This window comes from Pipra filicauda, unplaced genomic scaffold (genome assembly GCF_003945595.2).
Source record: "Pipra filicauda isolate LSUMZ 115617 unplaced genomic scaffold, ASM394559v2 scaffold434_size586239_pilon, whole genome shotgun sequence".
In the NCBI taxonomy this organism is placed as follows: domain Eukaryota; kingdom Metazoa; phylum Chordata; class Aves; order Passeriformes; family Pipridae; genus Pipra; species Pipra filicauda.
The window spans coordinates 435,837-453,753 of record NW_024104570.1 but is presented as its reverse complement, the minus strand read 5'-3'; the positions used below and the strand labels follow the sequence as shown (position 1 = coordinate 453,753).

The window sequence follows — 17,917 nt, the reverse complement described above, 5'->3', positions numbered from 1 at the left end:
GCAGAGGAAGAAAAAAAAAAAATCAACTCGCTGTAGCATTTCTTTAGGGCCAGAGTTGCTTATGGACTGCAGTGCAAAACTGTCATTGTTTCTATTCCTGAGCATCCTCTTCCCAAACATGTTCAGCACCTGCACTGCTGCTGCCTCTGCAGAGCTGCCCTTGGAGCTAACAGATTTGAACCACTAACACCCACAGCTCTTCCCAGCCTGCAACCTGAATCTTCCTTGTCCTAGATTATCACAGAGTTAACATAAAGCTCCTTACTCTTCACTTGTTGCTATCAACTCTTTTGGAGGATCATCTTTATTTTCTCTGTATTTTTTATCAGTGTAAAAAGCAGAGGAGAAGGAAGTCATCCCCCTTAGAGCAGCATTATCTCCCATGTACCTTCAGATAGGCAACGATGATAGGACCTGCCAGTTTACAACAGCTCTTTATTTTACTCATATTATAAAACATCATCACTTTAGTTAAACAGTGTTCACCTATTTCGCATCATGAGCTTTATTTTCTCCTTTATTATAAATACTAACAAATTAACTTTATTTTTCATCAGCAATACCGTAAAAACCCAGTCTAACTGGACACATTTTTCAGTGATCCCTTGAAGCAAAAATCCTAAAGAATTTGAAGTAGATCTTTGTATTGTATATACATATAGTTTTTTATATATACTTATATCAAAACTCACCATTTCTGTATATCTCTCATTATCATGATCTTTCACTTAATAAATTATGTCAGCATTATGAAAATATGAACAACCATCTAGTTATTTTGCTGCTTTATAAGATATTTAATAATTGAACAGAGAACTGCAAAATTACATTAATGCAATGGAAAGTCAGGTACATGTTCATTTAAGAATACCACATGGACTTTTCTTATTCCAAAACTTTTTCCACATTTTAGAAGTCCTTAAAAATCTTTCAGTAACCTCTTTCTTTGATCACATACACACAAAAGGTTGTGATGTGTATATATGTATTATACATTACATACCATATGTAATTCTAAATATATTTTTAAGCAAATATATGTAACATACTCTGAATATACATATTGTATGTAATATATATATATACAGAGAGAGAGAGATGCCACAGGTGTGTCATATGCATTTAGTCATACAGGTGTATGCATAAATATATATATTTATATGGTAAATTCTTCCTTTGGGACTGTTGCACACAATGAGGAACCTGTGAGTAGTGCAAGGCTCCTTGGCTTGCCTTTAGAGTGTAATTCACAGAGACTTTTAGTAGGTTGAGCTGTTTATTTTTCATTTGGATTTGTAAAGGAAAGAACAGACCTCTTATGGAAAAATAAAAGATGGATTTTCACTCAAATTAACAGCACAGATTATACATTCCTCAGTGGAATGTGTCCACCCAAAAACCTTTGGGTTATGTTTTGTTAGATAAATATTTACTTACTGAATGAGTTTCTATCAGGACAACTCTTATTAAAACATTTTAAATTAATACTCTGCATATTAAAAATACATAATAAAATTCTAAAACCTGTCGCTGCTACAAAGTAGATCTTGGGTCCTGCAAAGATCTGAAATGCCTGCTTAAACTCACCAGCTGAGTAGGTCCACTGGGGGCCTTTATTGTAAGTGCCTAAGTATTTGCAGAATCAAGACTCTTTATTATTCAAATACTAAATTTGGGATCTCACACCTGGAAACATGTAGTGGTTGCTACCATGAGTAATTCCCACCAAGGAGGATGTTACATTTTGCAGTAATACTCTGAGGGCGAGAGAGACTGACTTTAACTCCTGTATAAAAAGTCAAGGTGGGACTCTTCAAACGGGAAAGAGCAACAACTGCCAACAAATCTTCCCAAACACACTATATTTTATCTCCCAAGAAGGCAGACTTTGCGTTACGCATTAATAACTTATACAGATATATTTAAAGAGAAAAATATGTCTAACATAAAACCAATAGATATTTTTTAAAAATGAAATTTGAATTAAATATTGCATTGGGACTGAAACTGCATGCTTCACATTTCTCCCACAGCAATTTACTGGCAGCCACATTGTAAACCCCAGAAAATAGGGGTCTGTGGTTGGTAATGCTGACACAGCCTCACCTTATGCTGCTGGAGTACATCTCAGTAGAGAGACCACCACATGCACTTCTGCACACAAGTTGCCAGAAATCCTACAGCTCATCCCTATGTGCTTGTTCTGCTGAAAGATGGTAAATTGATTCAAATTGCCAAAGTTAAAAAAGAAACCAAAAAAAACACACCCACCAAAAAAACCAACCAACCAACCAAATGAAGAACCTCCACCAAAACTGTAACTTGTGCTTCTAGAACGCCCTGACCCAGTTTGCAAAGCATTTTCCCCCCCATCACCTGGCTTTGGCATCACTTCGCCTTCCTTATGGCATGTTGACCCATCCTGTGGCTGAAGTGTTAGCATGTATGTCGTATAAGTGTACTATTAAAGAAAACAAAATAATTGGATTTCTGCAAGTTGGATTGGTGAATTTTCCTCATCTCTGGATTATTTCTTTTTGTAGGGTCTAGTGCTACTTTGGTTGAACCCAATGGGGAAAGTCCCATGGATATCAGTGATGCTGAAGGAGCTGTTAGACATTTAAAGACCTATCCAGACAACCTCTTTGTGATTCCCTCTCTCACAGTAATTTTTAAAAATGTGCCCATTACCACCAACTGCCAATGTTAAAATTCATTATTTTTTTTTAAATACAAACAACGTTTACCACAAAAATATGAACATAAAAGCCGTCAATTTCTTTGCAGGTTATTACCTATTTGTATGACACAAAAGAAAAAATCATTTACAGTCACAAACTGTACACAGTATCCGTTGGGAGACAGTACATTTGTGGTTTAGAGTAAAAAACTGATTGCTTCAGTGGCAAATAAAGTAGTTATTGACGAGATATAAGACTTTAAAATCAAGAAGGGGTGATAATTTGGCTACAGAGACGATCATTGTAATATGTCTAACACAGAGGTTTGGATAGTAGAAAGGTGAGTAGAGGGGTCTGGGGAAGGAAAGACACCATCATGCAGAACAGCACTAGTTCTTGCTCAGTATACTCTTCAGGCTTCTCTCCACTGCTTCATCCAATTCTTCTTCCAGCTCTTCCTTCTTGGACATGGCCAGTTTGGACTGATAATCTTTTACTATTTGGTCTATGTACGGTGCGCTCTGAGTCCCGTGCAGCATCAGTGTCCACTCCTTCAGCGCACCCCTCTGGGGCTGGCTGCCCACAAACCCGATCTCCAGAGCCCAGGTGCCTCGGGGGTCTTCCCCCCAAGTGTGTGTGGTCATGAAAGGCCATTTGTCAAAACCCACCTTGGAGTCGTCATCCCTGGGCCGCCGGCTCAGCAAGATGGACTTTGTTCCCATGGGCGAGGTCATGTTGATGTTGAGGTCTCCCCGCCGGGTAGAATTCACAGTTATAACTGCCTGGACGTGCTCAAGGTATCTCACAAAGTTTTCCTTCCCCTCACATGCATCAGTTGTCAACGTGAGAACCAGCTTGCCACTTGGTGGTATCTTTCTGTGGGTCAAAAGGACAATTAAGCAAATTAAAAGGACATACACGGCATGAAATGGCTTATGCTAAAATTACTGGCGCCTCAAAGGAAAACCCCATAATACTTTTCTTATTAATACATGGAAAAGTAAGGAAATAATAGTTGCAAACTTAGCCAGAAAGGAAACATTCTCTCTTTAGAAAATGATACCAAAACCTTAATTTGAAAATAAATACAAAATGTACACCTACACAAAGAGAGAAGCAACACAATTGAGAAGGACCTACTGCTCTTTAAGAACTATTAACATATTTAAGGTTAAATAAATGGCTTTACTTAACACTCCTATATTGAGTAATTGCATAACAATGTGTATATTCAGTAGAAGAACCAGGAGCAGTCAGTCATGTCAGACAGTCTCTTAAATGACAGCAGCAAATGGCTGTCTGGTGCTGAAGGAGCCAGTGGCACAGAATTTCAGTGCAGTCACATTAAAGCCTACATCCTTGTTCTGCTTTGGAAACCAGCACAAACGGGATCCCAGCATCAGCTCATTTGAAAAATACTTTTCAATTAAGACTTCCATCTTAGAATGGTTCCTGTATGAGAGCACATACAGCAGGGAAAGCAGTCACATGTGTTTACTGAGTTGACAAAGTGCTGTCTGGCCCAGGAGCTGGGGCGATCAAGTGCCTTCTAAACCCTTTTGGGTCAGGATGCAACTGGCAATTACCCACAACCTCCAGAAACTGGCTGGCAAAATACATAGGAAATGTAAAAATGCTCTGTGTCTTTACCATCAGTGTTTTGTGAACAGTGTGACGATGTTCTCTGTCTAAAGGAAATAACTGAAAGACAAGAATTACTGCAATCATTAAAAGTGAGACTAATTCACAAAAGACTCTGGTTACCTTGTCATTACCATTGTCTTCCAGAGCCTTTTTGGAAGGGTGTTGACCAGTAAAGAACACCTTCTTTTCAAAAGAAATGAGCACCAGCTTTTTCCCTCTGCTAGTAAAATACTGCATTCTTTAGAGACCAGTGAAAGCATTTCATTCAAGCCTTGCTTCCAGGAATTCTTTCCTTCTTGAGATGAACTCCAGGTATTATGGCTTAGTACATCACTAATTGGCTCAGGCCAGTCTCTGTTCCCCTTTCATAGAGAGCCTTCTTGGGAGTACTTGCAGAGTAAAAAGTCATTCAGATTCAAGTCCTCAGGGCATTTAAACACTTACCTAAAACTGAAAAATCTGTGTTGTTCTGACTATTATGGATGCCCTGGAGCAGAAGCTGGTATAACATAAATATTGTACAGCAAAAATATTTGAGCATCTAATTATAACACCCTTGAGGTATTTACTTTGTGTGTCAAAGCACAAGAAAAATGCACTATATGCAGTCAGAGGTGAAGGATCATAATTTCACAGTTGCCATGTGCTTCAAGTTTCTCTGCCTGGGAAGCATCAATCTCAACTCCATCTAAATTCATGTTGTCTCACAGTCTTCTCACACAGTGGACAAAGCTCTGTGAAACACTGCTTCGTTCCCAGAGCTGTGATAAGTTTTATCTCCTCCAGTAAATGAGGAGGAACACCACAGTGTGAGTCTTTTCTACCCATCAACAACAAAACCCAAAGAAAGAAGGGCGGTGTGGTCCCACTCCATCTCTCTGCAGTCAGCCTGACAGCTGCAGACAGCTTTTCTCTGCACCTTCTCAAGTGCTGCAGTGCAAAAGTTATCTCAGTTCTCTGAAACACAGGAGAAAAGGCTTGCTCTGTTTCCTCCTTTCCTATTAATTAGGATCCAACACTCTCTGCTTCGCTAGACTAATTACTGTAGTCCAGGTGAATTTTCCCAAAGAAACAAAAAGAACCAGGGGTGGTGGAAAAAGCCTGACACAAAGGAGCGGAAGAGAAGGTGGATTTTCCACAGCCTCACAGTGTGCCACTGCCCAACTTATAAATATATATATACATAAAATATATTCACTTTTACATGGTGTAGTACCCAGTTAGAGATGTATAGGGGAGCTAACCTCCTTCCAGAACCACACTTGCATGTGCTCCTGTTCCTCAGCTAATGGACTATGATGTCCTAAATCATCTTTGTGTTTCCCTAAACGAGCCAGATCCCTCATCAGGAAAAGTTCCTATTGCTAACAAGTGTTTTTACTTTATATACTGATTGCTTAGTCAATTATTTCCTGGCCTTTTGTCTAATTGACAGTGCTGCTCTAAAACACCTCTGTATCAGCTACTCACCTACATACATCTACATTGAACATGTATTTCGTGTATACAAATATCCATACTTAAATAAACATATAGAGCATATATAGAAAATATTAATCTAGCAAGATCAAACTAAAAAAATAACCCAATTATCCATGGCAGAGGTGCAGTGTAGTTTTCATTTCCAAGGAATTTCCAGAGATGCTGAGATTTACTAGCTTTTTTCACAATGAAATCCTAAAAATGTAAATGTTGTACTTTGTGATGCTTATTATCTCCTGTCAGTGACATTTTCGCTAGGGGACATAAATATTACTGCAGTGCTATTAACATATAGATTTCTCAGGCAAGTAGTGGGAGGGAGGGGGCACCCAGACAGCCCACAGAAAGAAATGGTCTCTCCTCCTCTAGGATGATCCCCCCTTCAATAAACGGAGCTGCACTAAGATAAATGAGATTATTTGTCTGCATTTAATTATTAATAAACTAGAGATAGCTCAAAATTAGCTCTCCTCCTTTTTTTTTTTTTTTTTAACCTGTGAGCATGCATAGGCCAGATAAATTAAAACTTAGCTGCAGAATCTTGGATCATGCAAATACAAACCCATCTGGAAAGTTGGGGACAAACTCACTCTTTGCCTGGCTGAGCTATGTGCCAAGGTGGCATACTGGTTTGTTTTCTTTTTCCCAGTAGAATAATGATGCCTTCAAAAACAGCACTGAAAAGTCCAATTTCAAATGGCATAGACATAAACTGGCCATTATTAGGTTAGTATTTCAATTACTTAAACTACAGCTGTTGTAGTCAATTAGTATTAATTCATTCACTTGTTGAATCAGTCACTTTAGCACATGAAGGTAAATCAGAAAATAATCTGACTATCTAGCCTGCAATTAGAGACTTGGAGAGCATAAACTAGGCACAATTAAATGCTGTAGTGTTCAAACTGAATCACTGGTACCTGTAGATGATTGTTTCAGTCTTCTGGACATAAAACTGTCTGCTGGGAAATGTCACAATTAGATATGACCTGGTTGACAGATATTTCATGTGGCAGCAGTTTATGTAATTTACAGTGGCAACCTCCCAGATTTTCACTTGGGGACAGGCTCTTTATTCACAGAAACTTTAGCACAAACATACCTGTGAGCACCCAGGAGAAATGGATGTTGCTATTAACGCTACTGGCACTAGCAACAAGGATACAGATGTGCTGTAGAATGTACTCCTAAAGCAAACCAGGAACTGAAAGATCATGTAGTTTTATCAACTACTGTTGATAAAAAAATGTTTTCTCAATTTATTACTGGTAACATTAGGCTTCCTCAGGCTATGTCTTCGCCAATGTAATTGCATACGTGCGGTCTCCTAAATGCCTGGAAGAAGCCAAACACGTACACCAGACTATTCACTTACTCAGGTTCCTGTATTGACCCCCCGACACAATGGAATCTCTCTGGGACAGTCTTCCAGTCTTTTGCCATCTTGACCATTGCTCCTGCATCCAGGACACCATAACCAAACAAATGGTTGAACTCCAGCCCAACGCCGTTCCTACGCCACCGATGAACCTCGTCGTGGAGCTGGTTCCTCTTGGAGGTGAGCACTGTCAGATGCTGCATGTCCCTCCATGTCAGATCCAAGCTGTGGAAGAACATGGAAAACACACAGTACAGTATTTCCAAGCAGATATCAGGGAAAGACTGTGTGTTTGAGTAAGCCACTTCGTAAATTTGCTTCTATGAATAACATTGAAATGGTATCTATACACATATCAATAACAAAGCTGCTGTTGATTTCAGTGGGAACAAGAATAGGTTTTAATTGTATAGTACTTCTCCAAAATATGTTTCCCAAAATTGCAAAATCATTTCTGATTGTCTCACTTCTTAAAAATAACTGGTTTTAACTGTACATTATATAGATCCACCATTCGATTTTTAACCTAATAAAATGAGTAGGATTTTATACCAGATTCTGACAGAAATATAAAAAGATGACGAGAAAATTTCACCTAACCTTCCTCTTAAATCTTGCCCTCTTTGTCTTGCTTGCTACTCCTGCTTTTCCCATGGAGCTTCCAAGATTCACCCTGAGGAGACCCAGTCTGATGAAGCTGATAAGCTCTAATGATCCAGGTGCTAGTAGTATCAGGGTTCTGTGAATATAGGTATGTAGGCTGTGGGTGGCTGAAGGTTTGCATTATAAGGGATGGCAGAGGTTTGTCACCCATGATATACTAGCATGGATGGATGCAGTCAAGTAACATTTGCCTACATTCAATGGTCATTTTTCATCAGCAGCTCTTGTCTTCCTGGATGTTCAGTGATTATGATGACAGGAAGGGCATTTATAAGTTATTATTCTGGAAGCTTTAGAACTGACATTCTAATTCTACATAACTAAAGCTATTCCAGTTGGTTTATGATGAACTCTTTCAACATCACAATATGTCTGATTCAAACCATCAACCTAAAAGGATCTGCTTTTCAGCTTTCTGTGCCCCAAGTAATAAGCATGTGTGCGTGCTGAATGTACACCAGAATAGCCAATTACTGTCATTTCCCCAAGGTGACACAAGAGAGCTGAAAAGCAGATATCACTTTCATCATTCTTATTGAAATCTTTTAAGAGCTTGCTACATATCTTAAAGCTGTACTTTCCATTTCAAAGATTGGTCTGGTTTGAGAGACGTGTCAGACGTGTGTCGTGTATGAGCTGACAGACATATTGCAGGCAAGAACAGTTTGCATGGGAGGTTGTCAGCCATTCCCAGGAAGGCTAGTGCAGCTCATCCAGGGTAGTTCTGTACAGTACCATTTAATAGAGCCAGACTGGAAGGAGATAGGAGACAATGACAGCTCCTTCTCTCCCCTGCTGCCTTCTCAGCAAACTCTAGTGCCAGCCAAGGGCAGTCTAATTCCTATTCATGATAAGTTGGCAGAGTAATTCCAGTCTTTAGGGATAACTCATATGAAAAGGAATAATAATCATTACTGGGATATTTAGGTTCCAGTCCAGTTTAAACATGCAGTGGTCAGAAAATTCATTAAACCTTTATATTTTTATGGCCATATTAATTTATTACATAGTGGCTGCCCCACTGAATGAGTTTGATAATAAGAGGAATGATCATCCAAAGTTAAACACTTGACATGTGTTTTATGTGTATAAAATTGAAAAATGAGATTTGGCCCAAGTCATGCTCTAAGCATAACAACCATTGCTCTGTTAATGGTGTAAACTTGGCCTCCTCTGCCAAATCTTCTTTATTTTGCTCTGTTGAAGGAAACTATGTACACAGTGCTCACTTCATGCCACAGTTACAGCAACTGAAGCTGTGAAACTGAGCATGAAGTTGCCTCACTTCATGAAATAATTTAACACAAAGTAAAAGGATGGCATAAGTTATTGTAAGGAACACTTTTCTTAATCAATGGGGAAGAAGATAATTATTCTGAAATATATGAGAGGGCTCCAGTTTTGTGAATAGCATGGAGATGGTAAACTGACAATGGATATTTATTTATTCCTTCACATAACAGAGCAATTAGGTAACATAGAAGCAGCGATGAGTTGAGAAAACAAAAAAAAACATTCACCACCACTACTGCCAAAAAATATCGTGGAACTGACTGTCACTTGATGACACAGGTGCCAAATACAGACAACTTGGAAAAGAGTTAGGCAAATTTACAGAAGACCAATCTGCCTGTGGCTATTAAACAGGATAGTCTGACTGCTTTCTCTCCAAACCACCAAAGCTCTTGTTGAAAGATCACTCTTAATCCCTGTTGGTTGTCCCCTCCCTAAGAATCTCTCATTGCAGACAGCACCAGATGAACTCCTGTCTGATACTATAGGCTCGTTCTTATGTTTTGTGGGCTGGGCATTTCACACAGGACATGTGGAGAAACGAAATAATCTCCAAACAGTGCAAGAGAAGACAAGTCCCTGGAAGCAGTGGATGACAAGGACACAGAGAGAGAGCCAGCCAGCCAAAATGTATCTGCCATACAGCTTTGGCAAGACTGCTGCTCCATCTGTAAGTCACCACACACGTCACTGCTGCAACAGGCAGCTCGTGAGCCGCTCGTTCCAGCCCCGCGCCACAGCCAGCCAAGTGAAATGATGAACACCATTAAACAAACCACAGGCCCTCTCTTCCCTAGAGCTCCCAAGGAATTTCCCAACAGCGTACTTTGCCTCCAGGGCCAGGGCGAACACTCCGGCTGCTTCGGGGGCAGCTGCAGATGTGCCCGAGTGGCGCAGGGTGCAGTTGCCATACAAATCCGTCGTGGCCTGCAATGACATTAGATGTAATTAATGAAACCAGCTATTCCACATTCCTTGCAGCTACAGACTCAGAAAAATGCAGAAAGCAGTGTTTGTGCCCTCCCTTGCTCTTTAGATTGTGTGCTTGAGCCCACGATCCCTTTTTTTCTTTAGAACAGTGTATCGATTTCAAACCACGGTGAGACATGGTTACAGAGGGTGTGAATGCAAGAGCAAGTCATGAGGTAGTAAACCAATGTTCATTATCACTCATGAATTCATACAGATGGCATTTATTTCTTACAAAACAGATTTTAACCAGAGGCCTTAAATTCCTTTGTGTTGATCAGAAGGATTTGAAACTAGAATTGTTAACAGTATTGAGCTTTCTAACACTTGTGCAACTCCAGAACCAACAGTAGTACCAGGCTGCTGTTTTCTATGCAGATTAGCCACTAGAAGAGACTAGAAGAAAACCTTAGAAATACATTTTATGGCAATAATTAGAAAGGTGACACAGAGCTGATATCAAGACAGAAACCAATAATTCTCTGTCTGCTACCACATATGGGCATTTAGGATTGTATAATATGTCTTTGGGGTTTGAGAAAGGGCCATGGAAAATGTATAACAGCTTTTGGCAAAAACTAACCTTAAGTTACACCACCTGAATTTTCCACCCTGTGAATTGGACTATGTCTTGGCTAGTCTGAAGGTGCTGAAGAGCACTGATCACTATGGTGGAAGAGAATCCCAAATACACTGGAACAGAAACTGCCTGTCTTCCAGCTGTAGGTATGGCCCTGCAGGGGGCACTGCTCAATGGGAGGCTCTGGGTGATCTGAACCCCCATATGTCCTCTAGAGTGACTAAATGTCTTTCTGTTCTGTGCTGCTTGTACAGCAGAAGTCTGCCAGTACAAGTAAACACGATCTCAGATGTTAACACTTTCAATTGAGATTTTTACAGAGACCTTTTGTCACACTGTCCTCTGAGAAGAGGAGAATTGAACTTCTAAATCTGGTTTCGAACAAAGGAAAGCACCGACTTTCCTTTGAAGGTCTAAGAGATGGAAGATCACTGCTGTTCTCAGTATTAATCCCACCTCTCTTCAGCTGACAGTTTTGGCACCATCATATAATGCAGATGAGAAAACATGCATCTCAACAAAGAACCATCTGCTGCTCCAAAGCACACAGAGTTGTAATAGGTCACAGGAGTGCACAGAGACAGCAGCAACGGCACAGTAGTATCGGGACTCACCACACCAGCCTCTGGATTTCTCTTCCTGCCATTACTAAAGGTGGAGGCCAAGGTTGAAGAGCAGCTTTCATCGTACAGAGCTGTCCTTCCATCATTTATGGCAGAGTTGATGGAGATTGTCCACATGCTTGAGGCATAACCATCGCAGTTACAGTCGTCATAGCTGCCCCCATCTCCAGAGGCCCAGACATAGATGCTGCCTTTGCCACCCCGGCCCTGTGAAAGGAGAAAATCGACCCTCTTGAGTCAAATTGCCAAGCTACACTAAACTGCACGTGTCATTGTAAAGCTGTGTGTCTGTAAAGGAGAAAACTGGCCCAATGAAAATATACATCAACCTTAAGCTGAAAATACATGGATTCACGCAGGTTATTAAATCCAGGTAACTGGCAGCCACAGCCAGTTCTGCAGCCTTGTGTACACAGAGTACTTCCATTTATCTCCTGTTTTGCTTCATGCCCTGAAGGCTTCTGTGCCAGGCACTAAGACATTTTATGGATTCATTAGCATTTATGTCAAGGTCTAAGTGCTATGAGGAAAGTGTTTCTTTAAAAGGGATATAGGTCATCTCACAGGCTGGGTTTGTAAGATCCAATTAGTTTCAGGCAATGGCTAAAAAGCTCTACTGGCACCTTTTTCTCTCTATAGATTTCCCCTCCCCCAAAGCTGTTTTTTCTGACAAACCAGCTTCTACTTTTAAGGAGCAAATAAAGTTACAAGACCATATAAATAATCTAAAGATGGTCCAGCAATTACACTGAGATGGACGGGAGAGACTGAAGCTGAAGGGCAGCTATAAAGGCTTCCCATTAGTTAAAGGAAAGAAATCTGTATCCTCTCCAGAACTTCCAGATAGGCAGCAGGTGGGAAGGGATCAACTCAGCTGCCTCTAATCTCATTCTCAGAAAGAGGTAGAAGCTGTCTGGAAGAGTCAGACCTGAGAACCCCAACACATGGGGAAAGATCAGGGCTATTGAACCCAAAGCTCAGATCTCCCACTGATTCCAGCACAGCCACCATTTCTCTCTGTGTTTAGTCCAATATAATCCAACATTTACTTCCAAGAGCACCACAAGGGTGCAAGGCCTGAATTTAACACGCTGTTTATATGCATTGGGCAGAAGATTAAAAAATTTCTTCTGGCCTCCTGATTGCCCAGCATGGAATGGAAGCTAAAGAATATATAAGCTTAGTAACCTGCAACAGTATTTTAATAGGGAACCTTTTCTCTCAGGATTTTAAATCAAATCTGAGTTCCCAGCAGCAGCTTCTATTTTTCATCGCACCCCACTGAACAGAGCAACCTCATTATTTCAAGCACGTTAATGAGTTGCATTATAATCCACTGAATTGCGCAGCAGGTTTGCTGCCACTGGGATATATAACATCTCAGGACATAGATTTTCATAATAAAGATAATGACTATGAAAAAGCTCAATGAAATCCATCTAAGAACTCCCACGAAGACCTGAGATCAGTCATTTGAGCTTCAAGGGAGGATGATACTGTTGCAAAAATATATCCTTTAGGAACAAAATCCTTCCAGCAATTTATTAAAAAAGAAAAAAAATCAGCATAACAAGAACAGTTATGCCTTTTTTTTCCCTTTGACTTTTTCCATATCCCACTTTGTGCTCTGACTGGCATTAACCTACAGGACCCAAACCCAGCCTTTGAACTGTCTTCAGAGGCTACACCCCAAGCTTGCCACAACCATGCCCATGTACACCACCACACCACTTTGCAATCATCTGCCTGCTTTGGACAGCCTCTGTCCCAAAAAAACAAGCAGCAGTCCAGTGCAGAAGGCAGGTAGCTGCTGGTGGCAGGAGTAAGAATTTGGCATGTATAGATCCGTTCTTAAATAACCTTTTCCTTCCACTGCTTTTTTATGGAGCAAACCACTTCAGTTTCATGTGAGAAATTCATCCAAGTTGCTAACAAAAAGTTAACCTCTGCAGTGTCCAGCACAGAGAAACAGACTTAGCTCTGCTCAGCAGGATTGTTCTGTGCTGCCAAGTATTTTACCCCATGGATGGGATTTGTGGTGAAATGGCAGAAAAAGGGTGTAGCAGATTGCCAGTGTGGAACAGGGAGAAATCACGGAGGAACTGAAACTCTGGGGCAGGTTTTATGCACAAAATTACTGTAACTTGAGAATGGCCTCAAGACATCACTTTCATGAGAGACACATCCACAAGTGCAGCTTAGTGTTAAAACCCATAATTCACTTCTTAATACTCTAATTTCAATCGCCTTTCCTTCGTAGCCAGGACCGGAAAGAGGAGCAAACACTATAGAATAAACTGTTAGCAGCCCAAGTGCCTTATTTGCAGTGATACTGCTTGTATGTCCCACAGCCAGACCTGCAGTAGCGAGACAGTTTGCACAGTGTCCTCAGGCAGAAATATATGGCTTCAGGGGAAGTGAATTTTCAGTTCTCTGGATGGTAGTAGTCTAAACTGATCTAGTCCTGATCTAGAGGGTGGCATCCCTGCTCCCAGACAGGGCAAGGGGTTGGAACTAGATGGCCTTCACGGTCCCTTTCAACCCAAATCATTCTATGCTAAATAAATGAAACCCATTTGGGTCAACTAAGTGTCATATTTAAAGCAAACTGAAAGCTTCTATTTGCATCTCAACCTTATGTGAACCTAAAAAACTTCAGATGTGTCACTCGGGCTGCTGTACATTTGGACCAAAAGTAGGACTGGAGAAGACAGTAGTAACATAGACTATAAACACCAGGGGGATCCTGAAATAACAGTCATGAAGGAGAGAGAACACCAGCAAGACAGTAAGGTACATTTTAGAGTATCTTTCCTTCAGAATCCTGTGGAAATCTGCTCATTTCCCTCAAAAGTGATGCACAGCCTGGCACTCGCTGTTCTGAGACACCTGAAGGTGTATCTCACTCAGAGCTGAAAATTAATCTCAGTGCATTTAGCCCCAGAGAGGCCCACCTCTCAATTCAGGCTAAACCAGAATTAAATCTTGGGCAACATTGCATGCTTAGTAACTCATAGACAGCTCCTGAGAAGCTCTCTTCAAGAAAACAGCAGGTTTTCTATTTCCAGTGTCCCTTGTGGGTTGTTGCGCTACCAGCAAAAAATATCCCTAAGACATCCAGAAAGACTGCTTTACTGAACTACCTTGCAAAAGTGAGCTGGCAGGGGAGTACAGTCTATTTGACTTTATGTAACTTGAGGCATATCTGGAACTATTTTTTCCCCCTTATTACTGGTGTTCATTCATCATGCTTGCTGGGCTAGTGCCTGAGCCAGTGTTTCCCAAAGTTTTAACTGCTGGATCACACTTTCCAGAGAAAAATGGGTGGTATTTGACAAATAAATCTCCTCCAGCTTCCCTAAACTTTCCCGACAAGGCTGGCAAGCTCCCACGTGAATAACAGCCAGGTCTCTAACATGACATGCCCTCTGCAATGGCTCCTACAGCATGTTTCTTGTGCCCTTTGGCTTTGGCCTAATCCTTCATTCACAGATCATGATTAACAGTTTTCAACCAATAAAATAAAGAACAGACTCCTGCCCTGAAAAGCAAAGTACCAGGGAAAGACAGAATCAGGACACCAGCAGGCAGGTGGGAGCAGGATAAGAAGGAAAAAGAGCAGCACCTGACTGCGAGGAGGTATTTTTTTAGGTGCAGTGACATTTCAGGATAAGGATGTCCAAATGGTTTGCTGATGTTTATGGCCTACTTCTGTGGAAGCAAATGCAGATGGAGCACATTTGAAAAAAACCAAGAAAAATTAAAAAACTGAAAACTGCTTTCTGTAACAAATTCAAAGCACATATTATTTCATAAGCATCTTTCTTTTTGCATGGCATATGATAGCTATTTTGTGATTCTTCCTCCTAAAAAACCAGAAGTGTTTCGGCACCTTCTATATAATTTAATAGCAATTTATTACCATTTTGCCTGCTATGGTAAGAGATAGGCTGGTTTTCTAGAAAAAGCAAAAAATTCTACAGCTTCTTCATATATTTGTCATGGGTCCTACTGACTTAGGAATAGGACTCAGTTAGTTTCCATCCCCTGTTAATTTTGCTCTGAAAAGAGCATTCCTTTCTCTTCATGACTGAATTATTTGAAGATCCTTACATATTTTGCAATTAAAAACTGCATCCTTCAGTATAGATTGCTCATTATTGCAGAAAGTGTAGTTTGCAGCCCAGGCAGGCAACACAAATCGCCATCGTGTCCCCAGGCTGGGACACACCGAGACAAAGACAGACTGGAAGAGCTGTGGGACCCTTTTCCCGCTGTCATGACCTGATGGGGAGCATTGTATGGGGGTCCCAAGACTTCCAGGAGACGACACAGAGATCTTGCTCTGCCTTGGTCTCCCCACGCCTCCTGTGCACCATCAGTCTGACTACTGGAGCCAGCTGGAGTCAGCGAGTCCTTGGTATCCCTGAACTGCTGCTCATTTTTTACACTCCCAGTTTTTTCTGGAGCCTGCCTGCATGTTCCTGCATCCCTGACATGAGCCCTCGCTCTCCTGGCTCCTCCAGCTGCTAGGCTGATTTGCCCAGAGCAATTTGGTAGCCTGTGACTTCCTGGATCCCTTTGCTCCTTTCCTATACTGATTTCTTGGGCACTGTCAAAACCTAAAGCAAAATCTGCCTGAGAGCAGCCAAGCAATCTCAACTTCACCTCTGTCTACCAGAGTTTTAAGCAGGAAACATATTTGGATAGCCAAAGTTTGCCACCACACAGGTCCAGGGGGACAGCTGAGCTGAATGCCTTAGCACTTCTTCCATATCCAGTCCCTTCTGAAACCCAGAGCTGCTGAACTGTGTCCCCAGAAAAGCCCAGGATGCCTGGTCTGCCTAGCACAGCCACAAGTCAGCTCAGAAGAAATAGCAGCTGGGTTATCCTCCTCAAATTCACCACCGCTGAAGGCTGTGTCCCTTCTGGGCTGTCCTGTCTAACCTTCTGGCATTCAGTGGAGGAGGAGAGGTTGTTTTGGCAGGAGCAAGAACTCAGCTCAACGCTTGGCTGCTATGCAGAGGATAACTGTCACTTAGAACCATGTTTCAGTCATGCTTCTCCTGTTTTTGTCCCTTTCACATTTTGCTGTCTTCAATAACTGGCTGCAGTTCCTCCTAACAGATTTTTGAAACTATTTGGGTCAAGTAATAATCACCCAAGTCCAAAAGACTGCTGCAAATGAGATTCTCAAAAAGCCTAAGCCTATAATTTGTAAACCCTAACAAAAGGCTTTATGTAACTTATTTTAGACTTCATCACAGAAGAGTACTGAACTCACATCCACCAACCCATAATTAATTGTGTAATTGTCAATACCTCCTTTGGCTAAAAATAATGCTTGAGCCATTTTCTACATCTAAATTGTTGTTAAAATTGGATGGACTTCTCTTGGCCAAGAGAAATGAATGGAAAATTACACTTTTGGTGAAGAGGGGAAGCATTAGGTTTCAACTGGGTTTCAGTCTCGCAGGGAAATGGGGAGGGAACTTCCAAAATGTTGAGGCAAAGCCTTTTAATTAGCCATTCTTTTTTGTTGGATGCTGGGCTGCATACCACAAGTAATAATGTATTTACTCTAGTCCAACAATTCCACAGGCCTAATTCTGGTATCAATAATATTTGAAAAAAATCCACCTCATCCTCTTAGTATTTCTGAGCTAAACGGTCATTGAGAAGTAGACTAAACACCCAATTTACTTTCTACCAGTGACAAAGCTGGTTCCCCCACCCAAGTGCTCCCAAGTGGTGTGAGGAACTCTGTCCTCACAGCTTCACCTGTGCCTCTGCCAGCACTGTACAAAGGTTCCCAAATTATAGAATCAGCCTTGCTGGGAGACTAAAGCATGTCTGCTGAGTTGTGGCACAGAGATTAGGCAAAAAAACCACTCCTGGAGTCAGAGTGAGACAGCAAGATCTACATTTTTGTAGAGGCTACATTATTGTCTTGCCACCTTAGAAAACAGTAGAAAACATGTCAATGAAGAAAATATTTATATTTGGAGCTTACAAATATTGCCACATTGGCCCAACCTATTGATGCAGCAGCATTCTGCTGTTTATGTGACAGTCATTTGAGTTTTTGTGAAGGGCAATATTTAACCCTGTCACAGGCCCATACAAAGCCCAAACCCACAACAGCCAAGGTCCTCAGCTGACCAAGGCATCCCTGAGGAGGCCAGTATCACAACAGATGTCAGTGGGGGTTGAGATTTGCCCCCAACCGAAGAGGCACATATCCATTCCTTGAGCTGTAGCAGGAGAGCAAACTGCTGCAGACTGATCTCCAAACCTGGGTCATGTACTCAGTCATAAGTCACGTATCCTGTCACCAGGCTGGAAAAGCTGGTCATGCTGTTTTACAAAAGCCTGAAAACATCCTTGTCAGATGAACTGGGTTCAGAATTCAAAGAAGACACAACATACTCATGTGGGGTTTTAATAAGGTTTGATTTTATCTTACATAAATAAGACAAGGCATGGAATTCTAATGCATATTTCAGACACAATGGCAATATAATGGTAAAGGGCTCCCAAGTTATAAAGAAGCTTGTTGGGCTCACTCAGAAATGGAGTAATCAGATGGTTGCCAGATCATAAA

The 17,917-nt window shown here is 41.2% G+C and overlaps 1 protein-coding gene across 1 annotated transcript in view; it reads right to left on the bottom strand.

The window, feature by feature from the left end:
• Positions 1-415: 415 nt before the first annotated feature.
• The window catches only part of PCSK2 (proprotein convertase subtilisin/kexin type 2), a 103,489-nt gene continuing 85,987 nt past the window's right edge, over positions 416-17,917 (bottom strand). The window contains exons 9-12 of the mRNA XM_027736803.2: positions 11,305-11,520; positions 9,968-10,068; positions 7,183-7,410; positions 416-3,557 (exon numbers count right to left, since the gene is read on the bottom strand). Coding sequence (XP_027592604.1) covers positions 3,071-3,557; positions 7,183-7,410; positions 9,968-10,068; positions 11,305-11,520 — 1,032 coding nt within the window. The 3' untranslated portion in view covers positions 416-3,070. The remainder of the gene's footprint in view (positions 3,558-7,182; positions 7,411-9,967; positions 10,069-11,304; positions 11,521-17,917) is intronic.